This window comes from Giraffa tippelskirchi, chromosome 4, assembly GCF_054371585.1.
Source record: "Giraffa tippelskirchi isolate mGirTip1 chromosome 4, T2T-mGirTip1v1.2.pri, whole genome shotgun sequence".
Taxonomy (NCBI): Eukaryota; Metazoa; Chordata; class Mammalia; order Artiodactyla; family Giraffidae; genus Giraffa; species Giraffa tippelskirchi.
Window position 1 is genome coordinate 209874217 of NC_137278.1, and position 16188 is coordinate 209890404.

The window sequence follows — 16188 nt, forward strand, 5'->3', positions numbered from 1 at the left end:
CATCAACTCGTGAATGAGGGTCAGTAGAGGGTCTTCAAGAAGGAGGAGGGGGATGGGGTCAGCACTGTCCCTGTGTATTCTCACCCCAATCTCATTCTGCAAAATTAAAAAAAATTATTAAAGCTGTTTATGTGTATATATATTTTAAAAACCAGAAAGTTCTGAAAGCCTTTTTACCAAAAACAAGCCATTCCTTCTCCCCGCCTCCCTCCCACGTGATGGGACAGCACTTTGGATCTGCAGGCGTCATCGTGAGTGTTGTTCTGCGTGTTTGCCTGTCTTTCCAAACTGCTGTTTCTTGATTTGTTTGCACAGCGACCCCCGCAAGCAGGAAGGGGAGTGGGGCCTCCGTGCTTCTCCTCCTGGGGCCCAGGTCCCCGCGTCCTGGTCAGACGGCGCCTGGCCGCGCTGCTCCCCGGGGCGGCGGGAGCCGCTCGTGGGTTCCGTAGGTCCCTTCCTTCGTCCTTGGACACGGGCTCTTTCCCTGGACTGAGCGGCCGCGTCGCCCCGTTCTCTCTGAACTCGTCACGGAGTCGTCACCGTGCGGTTTATCAGAAACAGAAGCTTCTTCGGAAGTCCAGCGCACGGACACCGCCCCCGGGGTCCTGCCCCGCCTGCCTGATGCCCCTGCCCACTCCCTGGGCCGGTGCCCCTGTGGCCTGACCCCACGGTCATTTAGGTGACGTCTGTAAAATGTAACATCCTGCTCATTTCAGTACCTGTTCAGCTTCACCTTCGTATAAACGTGATGATGTTTGAGCATCATCGTGGGTGGGAATTCGCCACTTCACCACAGTCCCTGGCACACACCAGGGCTTCTTAGCCGCTCGTCGGTGAATTCCTGGCCGCTAAATGATCTCAACGTGAAATTTGAAAAATCCTTTTATGCCTGCATACGGAAAGGTATATTTAATGTGAAACTTGGCTGTGTTGTAATTGTTTGTCACGCGGCATCTCTGAAAGTCCCCGGTCGGGACCAGGCAGGTCATGAGCCCCCCTGCCGAGGGCGGCTTGGGGTCCCCAGGCCCCAGAGCCCGAGTGTGAGACAGGCCCCCAGAGTCGGCTGGGCGGGTAGAAGGGGCTGCCGCGGCACGGGCTTCGGTGTCCAGCCTCGGACGCCCCCAGGGGCAGAGTCGGGATCCGCTGGGAAGGGACTCCGGTGTGCGGGGAGGGGTGCGCGTAGGACCCGCTGGAGCCCTGGCACGTGCTCCCTCCCCCTCCTCCCTCCCTTTCCCCAGGGAGAGGGTGATGCTCCAAGCCCAGCAGGGACGCCCTTTCCCTCTGGGCTGGGTGCCTGCATCACCGGGTCCGCCCACTGGTTGCTGCCGTTGCCCAGTCCAGCCTCCGTCAGGACCAGCCTGCCCTGCAGGTGAGTGGAGGGCGGCCCAGAGCAGCGGCTTCTGCCAGGGTCTCTCTCCCTGCTCATTTCTGCTGTGAATTAGTCTTGCCATTAAAGAAAAAATTACACCCACCATTCAAATCATTAATTGAAAGGCCCTTATTATCTCATTAATGGTGTTTGATATCTAAGGCAGATAGACTCGGAGAAGCTCATCTGTTCAGTCCCCGAAGTAATGTAATTACATCTCAGGCCTTATTATAACGTCTCCCTCGCAGCCCCCTCAGCCGTCACGCATTCCATCTTGCCGCCTTGCTCGGACGCCCGAACGCATCTGCATGGAGACAAGACCGCACAGGCCTGGGTGGGCCCGCGTGGACGCGCCGACGGGGCGGTCTGGTCGGCTGGTCAGAGGCGCTCTGCCTTCAGGGACGCCAACGGGCCCTGGATCCTTGGAAGGCTTCCTGGCCGCGGGCAGGTCTGATTCAGGGCTGTCAGGTGGCGGAACTTGGAGGGAGGGCTCTGACCCAATAGGCTTAGTGGCCACTCGCGCAGGCTGCGGAGGCCACGAGGGCCGCGGCGCTTCCTGTAAACCTGGGACGGGAAGAAATGACATCGGTACTGACGGCGGGAGAGCGTGTCCCGCCTGCCATCCAGCCGACCCGGGGTTAATGGTCCCCAGCTCCGCCGCCTTTGTGGAAGGAGCCCCTATGCCTTGCGGCGGCTCTGGGTCCTCTCTGCTTATTTAACCCCATGCTGGTTCCCACGTAACCGTGGTGCACTCCAGCCCCCCGGGCTCTGTGCTGGGCAGGGGGTGCTGCCTGGCGGGGAGCAGGCTCTGGCCAGCCTGCCTCCCAGGCCGCAGAGCGGGCCCTGGGCCAGCACCGTGCTGATGGGCCGCTCCGTCGGGAGAGGTGGGTGGGGGCTGGGTTTGGGCTGCCCGGGTCACTGGCGGAGTGGGCACAACGGGACCCGGGCAGGGGAGGGGGAGCAAGTGGCCTGGGGGGGCCTCTGGTCCCCCTTCCAGGCTGGAAAACGAGGCTCAGAGAAGCGAAGGGACCTCAGGACTCGGATGCCAGCTTCCTGGGGCTCCTGGCTGCAACCACCCCGTCTGGGCCTGCTGTGGCCCAGGCCCCGCCCCAGGCCCTTCCTAGGAAGCTCTGGTCAGTGGCAGGAGACCTCTGGGGGTGAGGCTGTGCACGCGCCTGCTGTCACCCAGAGGCTTGGGCACAGAGAGCCTGCAACTCAGGAGCCCTGGGCCTGGCACCCAGAGGTTTGGGCACAGAGAGCCTGGGACTCGGGAGTCCTGGGCTCGACCCTTGGCTGCGACCCTGTGTCACCCTGAGAGGCCGCTTGCCCCCACCCACCTCGGGACCAGGACCCAAGAGGAGCTCAGAGATGGGCAGGGCGTGGGCACCGTCCAGCACCCCTGGGACCCTGGACTGGGGGCCGCCAGGGTTCAGGCGAGGTGATGGCACAGGGCACACTCCCACCACACCCCTCTGTCCCCCGAGCCCTGCAGGCCTGGCTCACCCATCCCGGCCCCAGGTGGGGGGTTCAGCACGAAGGTAACAAGCTTGGCCATGGGGTCCTGGGCTCGCCAAGGCCTCCCCCCTTGAGCCTCATAAATAATAGAGGTAAGATGAAACAAGGTGGAAGCACGTGAAGAAATCTGCCTTGCCATCCACTTTGATTCCTAAAAGCCCTTGATCTGTATGGAACTTTCATTTTGTTACCCTAATTAGTTTGAGGATTTTCAGGGCAAACACGATAGGATTTCTCAATTCAATTTTGGGGTGTTTGTTTTTTGAGACAGAGCTCACAGAAGAAGTTGCATTGATCTTTTTAATTCCTCGTGCAAAGAGAAAATATTTGCTCTCCTCTCGTTGAGTGCGTCCCATCCTCCAGTGGGCCGAGGGGCCAGCGGACGTGACACGGGGACTTGGCGGGCACCCGACCCCCGCAGCAGACAGACGGGACCCCTGCTGCCCCTCACCAGGGAGCCGCGGGCCCTACCACGACCCTGTCTTTCCTTCTCCGCTTGGACAGGCTTTCCTGGGGCTCTGTCTGCAGGAGCTGGGATGCCCCCAGCCTCACGCTCTGCGCCCGAAGCAGGGACCCCTCCCCGCTGAGCGCCTCCAGTCGCCAGCGACCCTCACAACCAGGAGCAGATCCCGGCCCTTGTCTGGGCCTCAGCGTCTTGGTCTGAGGGATGGGGAGTCCTCACCAGTGTCTGTGTCACCTTAGGGCGTCCTCGTCTCCTAGGAGCCCCGAGACACTGTGTGTGAACCTCATCCTAGTCGAGGAGCTGGGAAGCAGGGTTACCCCCGGCCCCTGCCCTTAGCAAGGCAGAGCTGCCCAGGGTTGCAGCCTGTGAAAGCGACAGAGGATGGCGCTGCCCCTGCCCGATGCTGGCCGTATGCCCTGCAGGTTCTGACTGAAGACACACAGCCCCTGCCCGGGGCACTCGCCTTGCAGGGGAGGGGGTCAGGCCAGGACAGCGGTGTTTGCAGCCCCTCCCCCGGGCACGCCGTTCCCTTGGGCCTGAGGGGTGGGGGCTCCAGCTGCTGCCTCTTCTCGTCCACCTCCTCGGGGAGCGCCCTCCGTGTTAGTGGACAGCTGGGTGCTTTCCAGCTGCCTGTTTGGCGGGAGCCCAGAACACACAGCGGCCGGCTCTGGAGTCTGTGGCCGGCTCACCTGGTGGGCCAGCCTGGAGCTGGGCCCCTAAGCCTGGAAGGGCCCTCGTGAGTGCCACACCGAGTCTCTGCCAGAAGTTGACCTCGTGTGTGTTACTGCTGTGTCCACGCTGGGTCACCCCTGGGCTGAGGCCTCCAAAGGCCGCTCCCCTGCATAACTGCCGGGCCAGTGTCTGGGGCGGGGGTTGCCGAGTGGAGCATCTCGGAGGACAGGGTTGGCGCTGGCGTGGGTACCGTGTGAGACCACAGCTCCCGCACACCATTTCCGGGTTACACACCTGGGACCTCCGTAGCTCAGGCATTGAGGCCCCGGGCACCTACATCCCTGCCGTAGCAGGGTCCCCGTCCGTCTTGTACACAAGGTGGGGTCCCAGTGACCCACGGTGTCAGGTGTGAAGCCACCTGCCCTAGGGTCTCAGGGCAACGGGCAGCCCCCGTCGCAGACCCCCTCCGCTGCCCTCAGCCCCCTCGGAGGAGGGCCCTCCCAGCGGGGGTCATGCTGGCGTGGGCTCTCACCGCGCTGCTTAGCCGACACGTGCCCTGCTGCTCGGGCGTCGGGGGAGGCTCTGGGCTTTATGTCTCCAGACAGGCGCGTTGTCGTAACCCTCCTTCCTGCCGGGGCAGGCACGCCAGCCTGGGAGCCCGTCAGAGGCAGACGGTGCGTCACCTCCCGGGACCCGATGCCTGTTGATTAGATTCTCACTCCTAAATACCCGTGTGCGACTCCATCTGCATTACGGTCACCCTCAGGTGACAGCTCGGTCACGTTGGAGACGGGGTGCAGGGGGCAGCGATGCCCCCAGCCAAGCCCAGCGGCTCGACGCGGTTTCTCCTCCTTGGGAGCGTGGATGTAACTTGAGCAGAAGTTGAGCGCGTGTATTTAGGAATCAGTGGAAATGAACAGCTCATTCAGATGCTGAGTGTGTGGGATTGTTGCTTCTTCCCTGGTGGCTGGTTGGCTCCGCCTGTTCTAAGCTGGGTCTCCCCGGTTGTGGGCTTGGGGCCGGGGGGCTCAGAGGTGGGGATGGGGTTTCAGGCTATTCACCTGGAAGCGACCCTGGTGTGGGAGCCAGCCAGGCCCTGGGGAGCGGCCCCTGCCTGACCTGCCCTCCCCTGCAGTCCGGCCACTGGACGTGGGGGTCCCGGGGAGTCCTGGACACGGCAGTGTGGCTGCTCCGGGCCTGGGCTGGTGCCGGGCCACTTGCCACATGGTGGTGCGTTGGTCCTGGGAAGACGCAACACACACCCCACCTGAAAAATACCTCTCTGATTAGCGCCCAAGTGGCAACCCTGAGCAGGTGCTGAGCTGGAGGGCCTGGGATTCAGATTCCCGCCCCCGGGCGTAGGGCCTTCATCACATCACCTGTCCTCACCGCCTCAACCTCCAAAGTGAGAGGTCCAGACCCCGGTCATCCAAAGAGCTGCCCTGGATTCTGTGTGTCTCCTGTGGAGCTCACTATATCCATTTTTAGTCTTTAACGTGCCTCTTGCAGAGGGTGGGGTTGTCCCCACATCCGGGGTTCAGAGGTGGCCCTCCCCGGGTCACACAGCTGAATGGACCGTGGGACAGTCCAACTCCATTTCCCAGGCTCCCGGCCACACCCCCGCCTGCCTGCCCCAGACAGACGCCCCTTCCTCGCAGCCACCCCATCAGAGGTGGCACCAGGATTCTGCAGGAAGAAATGGGGCTGCGAGAGGTTTTCACCAAACACCTCTTATAAGATACAGGTTTTCCTTTTGTCGGTCACATTACTATTGGGTTTTTCTTGAGAGGCTGAGTTTTGGGGGCGGTGTCGTGTCTTCCTGGGAATGGAGGGAATGAGGCGGGAAAGGGAAGGACCCACTTGGCTGACATCTTAGTTTAAAGACTGGAGTTTATGATCTGATTCCCCTAGTTTCCAAGTAGCCCTCAGCTGAGTGAAACGTGACTGAGGGGAATTCCTCTCTCTGAAACGGTCACCTGCCGCGGGATGTGTTCGCGGTTGTCCGCATCGGTTTGATCCACAGCGGTGCTGACTGAACATGAGCCTCCTCGTGCTGTGGGCCCTCTGCCAGGCGCTGGGGGCACAGGCCCGAGTCTGGCTCACGTGTGGCCCCACAGATGCAGGCTGAGGTTGGCTGCTCCCGGGGCTCGCGGTTCCAGTGGGAAGGGCAGGGCCGTGGCCTACTCTGAGGGCCATCCCAGGTGTTTTGTTTATGTTTTTAATCTGTCCGTCCTCCTACCTGCTCATGTGTCCATCCACCATCCATCTCTCCACCTGCCACCCATCTATGTATCCACCCACCCACTCACCCATCCATCCACCCATCCATCCATCCACTATCCACCTATCCATCCACCCACCCATCCATCCACTATCCACCCACCCATCCATCCACCCATCCATTCATCCACTATCCACCTAGCACCCATCCATCTATCCATGCATGCATCCATCCATCCATCCACCAATCCATCTATCCATGCGTCCATCCATCCACTATCCACCCATCCATCCATCCACTATCCACCCATCCATCCATCCACCCATCCACCCACCCATCCATCCATCCACCCAACCATCCATCCACCCATCCATTCATCTACTATCCACCTACCATCCATCCATCTATCCATGCATCCATCCATCCATCTATCCATCCATCTATCCATGCATCCATCCATCCACTATCCACCTATCCATCCACCCACCCATCCATCCACTATCCACCCACCCATCTATCCACCCATCCATTCATCCACTATCCACCTAGCACCCATCCATCTATCCATGCATCCATCCATCCATCCACCCATCCATCTATCCATGCACCCATCCATCCACTATCCACCTATCCATCCACCCACCCATCCATCCACTATCCACCCACCCATCCATCCACCCATCCATTCATCCACTATCCACCTAGCACCCATCCATCTATCCATGCATCCATGCATCCATCCATCCACCCATCCATCCATCCATCCATCCACCCATCCATCTATCCATGTGTCCATCCATCCACTATCCACCCACCCATCCATCCATCCACCCAACCATCCATCCACCCATCCATTCATCTACTATCCACCTACCATCCATCCATCTATCCATGCATCCATCCATCCATCTATCCATCCATCTATGCATGCATCCATCCATCCACTATCCACCTATCCATCCACCCACCCATCCATCCACTATCCACCCACCCATCCATCCACCCATCCATTCATCCACTATCCACCTAGCACCCATCCATCTATCCATGCATCCATGCATCCATCCATCCACCCATCCATCCATCCATCCATCCACCCATCCATCTATCCATGCACCCATCCATCCACTATCCACCTATCCATCCACCCACCTGCCCTCAGCTCAGCATTTACTTGGACACATGCCCTGCTCTCAGTAGAGCACCGTGAAGTTGCAGGTTCCTGAGGGGCGTAGTCCATCTGAGCCTTTACCCTCAAGGAATCGACTCACATGGTAAAACCAGGTACAGGCCCCGAGGCTGCCAGCGCTGTGGAGACATAAAGAACCACATGCCTCCCCAGAAGGCGACTCTGGGAGGAGAACATCAGGCCAAAGCCCTGGCCTCTGGGCTGGGGCGGGGGCGAGGGGTGCTCTTCTCTTGGAAACTGAGCCTCTGTCTCCCAGGAGGGCACCGTGCCGGTGGGTCAGGACCTGGGAGCCACCTCTGCCCCACCCCAGCCCCGTCCCATCCCAGCTTGAGCCCAGCAGGGTCCCCTCTGTCACCGAGGCCCTTGGCGGAGCAGATGGGGATGGGGGTAGGGGAGAATCTCCTCTTTAAACACCTCTCTGAATTGATGAAGACAAAAAGGAAACTTTTGCCCCTAAAAGCCCATAAATCTCGGGTCCAGAGTGTTTGGACCAGTGACCCTTTAACATTCCTGAAAACAAAAGGGATGCGTCCTAACGGCCCGCGATTTACAGCCTGGGTGTTACTGTAATCTGGAGGTAAAGCCAGCCTGCAAAGTGCTTCATTAGTTTTGAACGGTTTCCAGGAATAAGCTTGAGTTAAATCTCTGGATCGGGGCCCTGGTTCTACAACTGAGCGGATGGTGCCCCCCTGGGAAGGGTGTTTCTGCAGCGCCCCCGTGAGAAGCAGGGGCTAGAATCAGGGCCTGGAGTGCGGGGTTCCTTCCTGGCCTCCCCTGCCCGCAGGGTTCCCTCCGACGGGCACTCTGCACATACGTGAAGGGCCCTGCCCTGGGGGACCCTGCCCGGAGTCGGTCCCAGGCCTGGCACAGAGCAAAGGGCGGGTGCCTCAGCTCCCAGGAGACGGGAGGGTCTCGCGGCTCGCTGCCCCACACACGTCCGCCTCCTTTCCCACGGGCTCCGCCCCATGGTCTCTCCCAGCCTCCTGCCAGGGTCAGTCCTCAGTCGGAGGTTTCCGAGGCCCCTGCCCATGGCCCTACCGCTCCTGGTGAGGCCGGGTGCCCGTGGACGGAGGGTCTCGGGACATTGTGTAACTTGAAGAGACGGGAGGCCCCCAGCCTTCCAAGTGCCCAGGGTAAGGATACTCCAGAACCTCACTGCCTTTGGCTTCTTCTGTAGAAAAAGAGCCTGAACCTCCCTCCCTTCCCCCCACCCCGACCTTCCTGAGCCCAGGCCCCCGTCTCCTTTCCTGGGTCAGAGTCCTGCTCGTGGGCCGCCAGGGCCCTCGGTGGGGCCGCACTTCTTACCTGAGCCGTGAGGGGACGTGGTGACCCCGGAGTTCCTCTTCAGAGCCTCCGTTCACCCTAGAAGGTTCTTTGTGTCTGGGGGGCAGGGGACCCCCTTCCGTGGTGAAACCGTCCTTGTCTGCAGCATAAAAACGGGGTGAGGGAGGGGCAAGGTGGCCAGAGCCCGCCCTTCTGGGCGCTGCTGAGGGGCTCCGGGGTGGGGTCGGGGAGACCCCCGGGAGGCGGGCTGCAGGGTGAGGGTGTGTCGGCCTGCCAGCAGGCGCTCCTCCTCGGGGCCTCCGCTTGTCAAGCCCGCTCCCCCCACACTCCGCTCTCGGGGATGCTGGGCTTGTCACCTTCGGATGCTCAACGTCACTGCAGGGGGACGCGTGCAGGTGTGAGGGTCCCTGCGCACGCCCGGCTTCAGTGGCTGAGACCCGGGGTCTTGGGGTCAGGGGGCGGAGGGTTTGCGGTGAGCCCCCGCTGTGTGGGCGGAGATCGTAGCAGGAGGGGTGGCCGCAGACGTCGGAGGCGCCCGCCCGTGTCCTCCCAGCAGCACCGCGTGGCCGGCACTGGGGTCCCGCTTCCAGCAGGGGCCCTGGGGCCCCAGGCCCACCCCGGAGCGAGGGCGGAGCTGCTGGCTTGTGAAGAGCAGAGCAGTTGGGGGATGGTTTTCTTTTCCAGACGATGCTGATGATGCTGCCCTGCGGGTTAGGGGGCAGGGTGGGAAAGCGGGGGCCAAATGATCATCCACCAAAAGGTGGCGAAGGGCTGGGCCGGGGTGGGAGGGCTGAGGGGGCGGGGCTGGGCTGGACGTGGGAGGGAAGGCGGGTCCTGGGGGCGGGGGTCTTACTGCTGTCACGGGAGTGCAGTGCGTGGTCTGCGTTCCCAGAGCCGAGAAGGGTGGGGGACAGGTGTAGTTTGCTGGCCTTTACACTTTGTTATGGCTGCAGGGGAACACACTGGGGTGGAGGGGTGCAGGCGGCCACGGGACACTCAGGGGCGGTCTTCAGGGAGAGGCGGGGGCGGGGGGGCGTGGAGACCCCGGTGATGGTGATCCTTGCCCCAGAGGGTCCGTAGGGGTGAAGAGGGCCCAGGCACGCAGCCTGAGTGGCCGGGCAGAGGGAGGGTTCGCCGAGGAGCTTGGCAGAGAGGCCAGAGGTGAGCTGTAGGCGGGGTGGGGGCGAGGGGTGTCTCAGGAAAGAGGGTTCGGTAGGGAGGACCCACGCTGGGGAGCGGACCACACGTGGGGAGCCACGTGGCTGACAGCGTCCCTGCCCCGGAGCCCAGCAGGGTAGCCCTGGGAATGTGGGGACTGCCAGTCCCTGTGCAGACAGCGCCCCCGAGCTCCCGGGGCCCTGGCTGCCAGGACCACAGCCCCGCTCCCCTCTGTGACCCCCTCCCTTGATTTCTCAGAGTAAGCAGCTGGCGCCGCCTCCAGGCCCTGAGGCTTGTCCGAGGCCACCTTGCCTCTGCCCATTTGAAGGGGCGTCTCTGCTGCTTTGCAGACAAATGTGGGCCTGGGGCCTCCTCCTGTGAGTGGGTGCGCTTCCCGGGCGGGTGTCCCTGAGTGAAGACGGCCCCTCCCCGGCGCGCCGTCTGCGACCAGCCCGCAGCCCGCAGAGCCGAGGGGCCTCTGCAGGATGGAGCGGCTCTGATCACTGTGCCAGGATCTTAGGTATTTGCCGTGTGCTGATCAGACGTCTCCGGCCGCGTGCAGACACGCGAGATGCAGAGCAGCTCGGCCGGGGCGCTCGTGTCAAGCTTGTGTTTTCAGTACCCGAAGGGGTTTTCTCTTTAGACATCCTTCTTTTGGCAAAGAACCGCGAAGTTAATTGCAAGGACAGCGCGCCTCCTGGAGCCGTCGGAGGCCCCGCAGAAGAGCGTTCTCCCGCGGTGTCACCTTCCATTCCCACCTTCCGGGGGCTGTCAGCAGAGAGCCGGCCGGCCTGGCAGCTGGCCATCCAGCCCAGCCGGCTGTCAGCGCCCTTCTATTTTTAGCCCTGGTTTGGTCCTGCAACTTGACAAGATTTTTCAAACTAATAACTGGATTGTCAAAGAAATCAGCTGTCACAGGACCGTCTGGGAGGGAAGGGGCGGGAAGGAGGAGCCGCAGCCAGGGGGCCCGGCGCCGCCTGGGAATCAGCCCTCTGGGCGGGCGTGAGTGCCTGCGCCCCCTCCCCCCGCCGGCAGGGTGTCGCCCTTGAGACAGCCCTGTGTCTGTCGTCCTGGACACTGAGGTCGGAGTCCAGCGGGGACGCGGGATGGGACATGGCCGGTGGGGCCCCCCCGAGCGAGCGTCCGCCCGGGAGGAGCCCTGGGCCGGCAGACTGCCTTCTCAGGTGCGCCTTCCCGTCTGCACGCGTCAGGGTGAACTCTTTCCTTTGATCTGTTGGCTGAAGGTCACCGGGTGTGCTCGAAAGGTTAACAGGCAGGGAAGTAGACTGGGCCCCTCCCGATGGTCCTGGCACGTGGCCAGCAGAGTGAGGGTCCTTTCTGCTCTGGGAACAGAGCTGCACTTCCTTCATTGCCTGTTTGTACCGTCTTCATCACACACAATGCTGTTTGTATCAGACGTGAGAATTTGACAGTCCAGTCCTGGCACATTCAAAGGCCCTGTCCTCCTTGGCTCCTTGGTATCCCCTCGGAATGATCCGACGTGGCCAGGTCACAGCTCCCTGGTTGGGGTCCCTGGCTCCTTGCTGTCCCCTCGGAGTGATCCGACGTGGCCGGCCGGAAGGTCAGCGTCCTTTACAGGAGTGTGTGCGCGAGCGATTGCCCACAGGTCAGTGCCGCTTGCCTTGTGCCTCATGGGGTGGACACGGGGTCACCTGGGCCTGCTGGTGTCCCGGGGGAGACAGATCACCCGGTGACGTGGGTGAGGACACCGGGTTTGTGTCTCCAGAGTTCCAAGGGGTCGCGGTGGCCGCGGGGCAGGCTTGGACCACCTCCGAGTCTGACTGCGACCTTGCTGCCTGGGCACGTGGGAGCCTCTGCAGGCGGCCACACAGAACCTGCGGCCTGAGAGGGGACCCCTGCCCACCCTTGCGACGCCAAGGTGTACCGTTTTGTCCTTCCTGGGAGGGTGCGCACGTAGAGATAATCATACTTTGTAGATGGTAACGTAATGCCTCTCTCTGGACAAATGAAACTGTTTTGGCAAGAAGTCCCCAAAGCCGTAAACATTATTTACTCTTTAACATTGGAAGGCTCACTTCTTGGATCCCACCCAGAGGCAAAGGCAGAAAGGATCGCCTGGAAGAGGCATCCGGCGACAGCCCAGCTCGGGGCCTGACCTGCAGCCTGCCTCCCTCACGCCCTGCTGCCTGCACCTGCATGGCGATGCCCGCATGGCAATGCCCACAGGGCTCCCACGGCCAGGGTGGCCCTGGCGGGGCTTCCAGAGGGGACCCCCTGATGGCAGAGGCAGCCAGCCACGGTCCACATGCTCGTGAGGTGACATCTAGAGTGTCCAGAGGACAGTCAAACCACTCGTCACCCCGAGAACTGGGCCGACCTGAGATTCAGGCCCCCGTCCTTGGCGCCAGGCACTGTGGGCCTGTCCTTGGGGTGACTGGCACTTTGCTCAGGGCTGAGGCCTCCGGGCTGTGCGGCGGGGTAGCACCATCACGCTGGCCTTCCCGACGGCCGCAGACGGTGCATGCCCGCGTGGGGGAACGGTGACACATGGCGGGTGGCGGGTGCGCTGAGCCAGGGCTTTCTCGCTGTGGTGGCATCTCGTGGGCACAGTCGGTAGAGAACCATGGGGACCTGACCCGACCTTGATTCCTTCCAACCTCACAGTTGTGAGCAAACTGTCCCCCAGTTTTCATCCTGTAAATGTGGTCACCGTTTACAGAGAAGTTAAGATTAAAAACAAATTGCCCTCGCGGTCCGCTGCACTGGGCCCTCCCTGCCGCCATCTCGTCCTGGGGGGAGCGGGTGCCCTGTGTTGTGAGCCATCGACAGTGTCGTGACCGATGGCCCTTCCCTGGATGACATGGCTAACCCTGGGCCGCTCCAGGGCTCCCCGGTCAGAGACAACGCTGCCCAGCACGTAAATAAGGCCTTTTTAAAAAAGAAATCTGTATTTAGGGAGGTGTTTGGCTGTGTTCTCTGCCTCCCGTAAAGGTCACCCGGATAGACTTTTCCTTCTTTAAGCTTCACAGGCTGCGGCACACCGGGCATTTCTATTCTCTGTCCATCCAGTGAACCTGGGGGACTAAATTAGATTCTGAAATTGAGTGTGCAGTGGAGTCGCTGAGTTACCGTAATGGGAGGGTATTGCTTCTCACCTTGCAAGTAGCGAGGTCATGATAATATGAAGCGAAGTGGATTAAAAATAAAACCAAAGGTATTTATTTACGACCTGCTCAGAATTGGATTGGCATCCGTGTAAGTTGCATCTAATGGTGAAAGACAGCAGATTGATGTTGATGCGTCCCCGGGGACATTCTGCCAGTGAAATTTGCTCCGTGAATTCAATTTAAAGGCCCCCAGAAAGGGTCCAAAATGCGGGAGGAAATGGGAACGAGCAGCTCCAGGGAAGCCACATGAGCGGAGCGTCCCGGCGCGAGGCTCACGATTCGGGGGGAGGAGACGGCCCTGTGATGGGGGGTCGGGGACAGCAGGCCTGGCACTGACGGCCTGGCCGGAGCTGAGACCCTCTCCTCGGTGGGGAACCCGTGGTGCCGAGGTGGGCAGCAGCCTGCCCGGCCCACCAGCGGGGGGCAGCACAGGACCTGAGCCCAGGCCTGGCCTCTGGGTGCCAGCCCTGAGTGCCCAGGGGGTGGAGTCCGCATCCCCCGGACAGTCCCTGGACCCCAGAGCGCTGGGGTGGCTGGCGTGTGAGGCCCTGGGGCTGGGCGGCGCCCCCTCCTCACCCCAGCGGGTCTGGGGGGTTTCCTCCTGGCTGCAGGGCTGAGGGCCTGTCAGGGTCGACTTGGGGGGACAGGGTTTGTGGGGGCTGGGCAGCTGCAAGGCATCCCCCCAGCCCTCCCCCACTGGGGGCTGGAATGTTTTCTCTGAGCCCCTCCTGCAGGGCCCCGTCCCCCCAGCCTGCCGGTCACCCTCCGGGCCCCCTGCCCCCCACCCTGCTGGTCACCTCCTTGAGACTCCCTCCCCAATCCCGCTGGTCACTCTCCGGGCCCCCCGCCCCCCACCCTGCCGGTCACCCTCCGGGCCCCCCGCCCCCCACCCTGCTGGTCACCTCCTTGGGACCCCCTCCCCAACCCCGCTGGTCGCCCTCCGGGCCCCCCGCCGCCTCTCACTGCTGTCTGTCCCCCCAGGAGCTGCTGCTCTTCCTTCAGAACCTGCCCACCGCCCACTGGGGTGACGAGGACGTCAGCCTGCTGCTGGCCGAGGCCTACCGCCTCAAGTTCGCCTTCGCGGACGCCCCCAATCACTACAAGAAGTGAGGCCGGCCCACCGCAGAGGGCCTCCCGCTCCGGGCAGCGCCCCCGCCGCCGGCTGCAGGCCCCGGCCGAGGAGGAGAGGCCTCGCAGAAGCGGCCCCCCTGAGACGACGCGCCGGCCATGGTCAGGCCTGGCGAGGGCTGTGGCCTCCGTCTCCCGAGATACCAAAGAGAGCTGGGGAGCGGCTGGCCGCGGGGCCCCAGGGGCTAGCGCCCAGCCCCCGGCCCCGGAGCACCTTTGCCAAACGCCCACCTTGTGGCGCCCCTGCCCAGGGCAGCCTGGGAGGCAGCCCCCCTCAGAAGCCTGCTGTCCGGGCGCCGGGGGCAGAGGGAGGTGGCAGCCACCTCCTACCTGCTTGGAAATTTAAATTCTATCCTGTTGAGTGACGAGAATAAAGTATAGACAAAGCTGTTAAGTGAAGCGTTGCTCTAAGCCATGAAACCTCTGTGCCCTCCCAGGCCTCGGCCTCAGCCAGGCTCCTATAACTTGGTCACTTTACTGAGCTGTGTTCCTGCTTTCTTGGCATAACCTTGGCTGGAAGGCCGATGGAGAGCCTGGGGTGACTCTGGCTGCAGCTGCCAGCTGCCCAGAGCAGAGAGAGGACTCCAAGTTGCCTTACTTTGCACCCACGACCTCTGGAAAGAGGGAACTGGCCCGGCCGGTCTGCTGTGGAGCCCACGCGGGCGGGAGCCCCTCCACAGGGCGGCGCCGGTGTCGGCTGGCTGCTCAGGCTCCCCTGTGCCCCTGGACAGGCGGGCACATCCGCTCCTGCCCCGCGATCAGGGCCCTAAAGGACGCCGCCCCTCCCCGTACTGTGTGGCCAGGTGCCAGTGGACTTGCTCCACTGCGGCTGCGCCCTGCTCGTGGGCGGCCAGCCCGCCCGTCTTGCTCCCCACAGCTTCTCTGCCTGAGCTGCGGAGGACCCGGCCAGGGCACGTGGCCGCCGGCGCCCTGGACACCCCCGTGGGGCCCCGGGCTGTAGCTACAGCTCCGACCCCCCAGGACAGGCCCCCGACCTCAGTGGCCACTTCCGCCCCCCGACTCTTGTCCGCTTGCAGCATCTCTTTCACATCACGTGCCAGCCCTTGGGGCCGGGGGGTCAGCCAGGACGCCGCCCCCGTCTTTGCACAGCAGCTGAGGATCAGGACACACAGATACACGTGTGTGATGGTGCAGCTTTCTTATTTTATGAAAAGGGTTCCTGGGTCATTAAACGTGCGTGGAAGTCAGCACAAAATATCGTGCGACTGTCAGAAGCCCCTGGGTCAGCTGGGAGACCTGGTAGCCTTAGGCGAGACAGAGCTGGCCTACCCACCCAGACAGAGCTGGCCTACCCACCCTGGCATCAGAGGCTCCACCCTCTCCCTACCCCAGCTCCCACAGCCCTGGCCCACTGCTGCCCTCCTGCCGGGCGCCCAGTTCCGGGGAGAGCCCCCCTGCTTGGCACAGGAAGCCCATCCTGTTTAGACCCCGGGCACTGCCCGCCCGCTGCGCTCAGGTCGTCCTTGAGGCCAAAACGCTGGGCGCACAAAAGGTGTGCGTGCCCCTGGCGGCAGCTTATTTTTCAAATAGGAAGAATCTACAAGGTTCCGTGAGGCCCTGTGCTTATTTTCACATGTATGTAAACCCGAAGCTGAACGTGAGGGGTGTTGGTGGGGGTCCTTGGAGTCTGAGCCAATCGATCTGAAGTGATTAAAGACTGTTCTTTCTGGAATACAAGGCGTGAAACACGGAATAAAGGTGCAATGAAACCCCAGCCTCGGCCTGTGATTCACCGACCCCTGAAGGGACGGGGGGTCCCGGCCAGACGCCGGGTCCTCGGCTGTCTGCTCTGAGGCCGGGCGGGAAGCCCTGCAGCAGCTGCTGGGCCTCCCGTTCGGGCCTGGAGTCCCAGGCCTTCCATTCATGCCGGCTGAGGTGTGCCTGGCCTGGAGTTGGGCGCAACACTCACACTCTTGCTGATGCCCGCCAGGGCCGCGTGGGGGCCTGAAGGTGCAGACCGACGGGACTCAGACTCGAGCTGAACCCCAAGCTCAGGCTGCTCCATTTGGGTGTCGGGAT

The 16188-nt window shown here is 62.3% G+C and overlaps 1 protein-coding gene across 2 annotated transcripts in view; it reads left to right on the plus strand.

The window, feature by feature from the left end:
* The window catches only part of TBC1D22A (TBC1 domain family member 22A), a 260169-nt gene extending 244286 nt beyond the window's left edge, over nucleotides 1-15883 (plus strand). For both annotated transcript variants that reach the window (XM_081595008.1, XM_081595010.1), the window contains one exon: nucleotides 14002-15883. In XM_081595008.1, coding sequence (XP_081451134.1) covers nucleotides 14002-14130 — 129 coding nt within the window. In that variant the 3' untranslated portion in view covers nucleotides 14131-15883. The remainder of the gene's footprint in view (nucleotides 1-14001) is intronic.
* The last annotated feature ends 305 nt before the right edge of the window (nucleotides 15884-16188 follow it).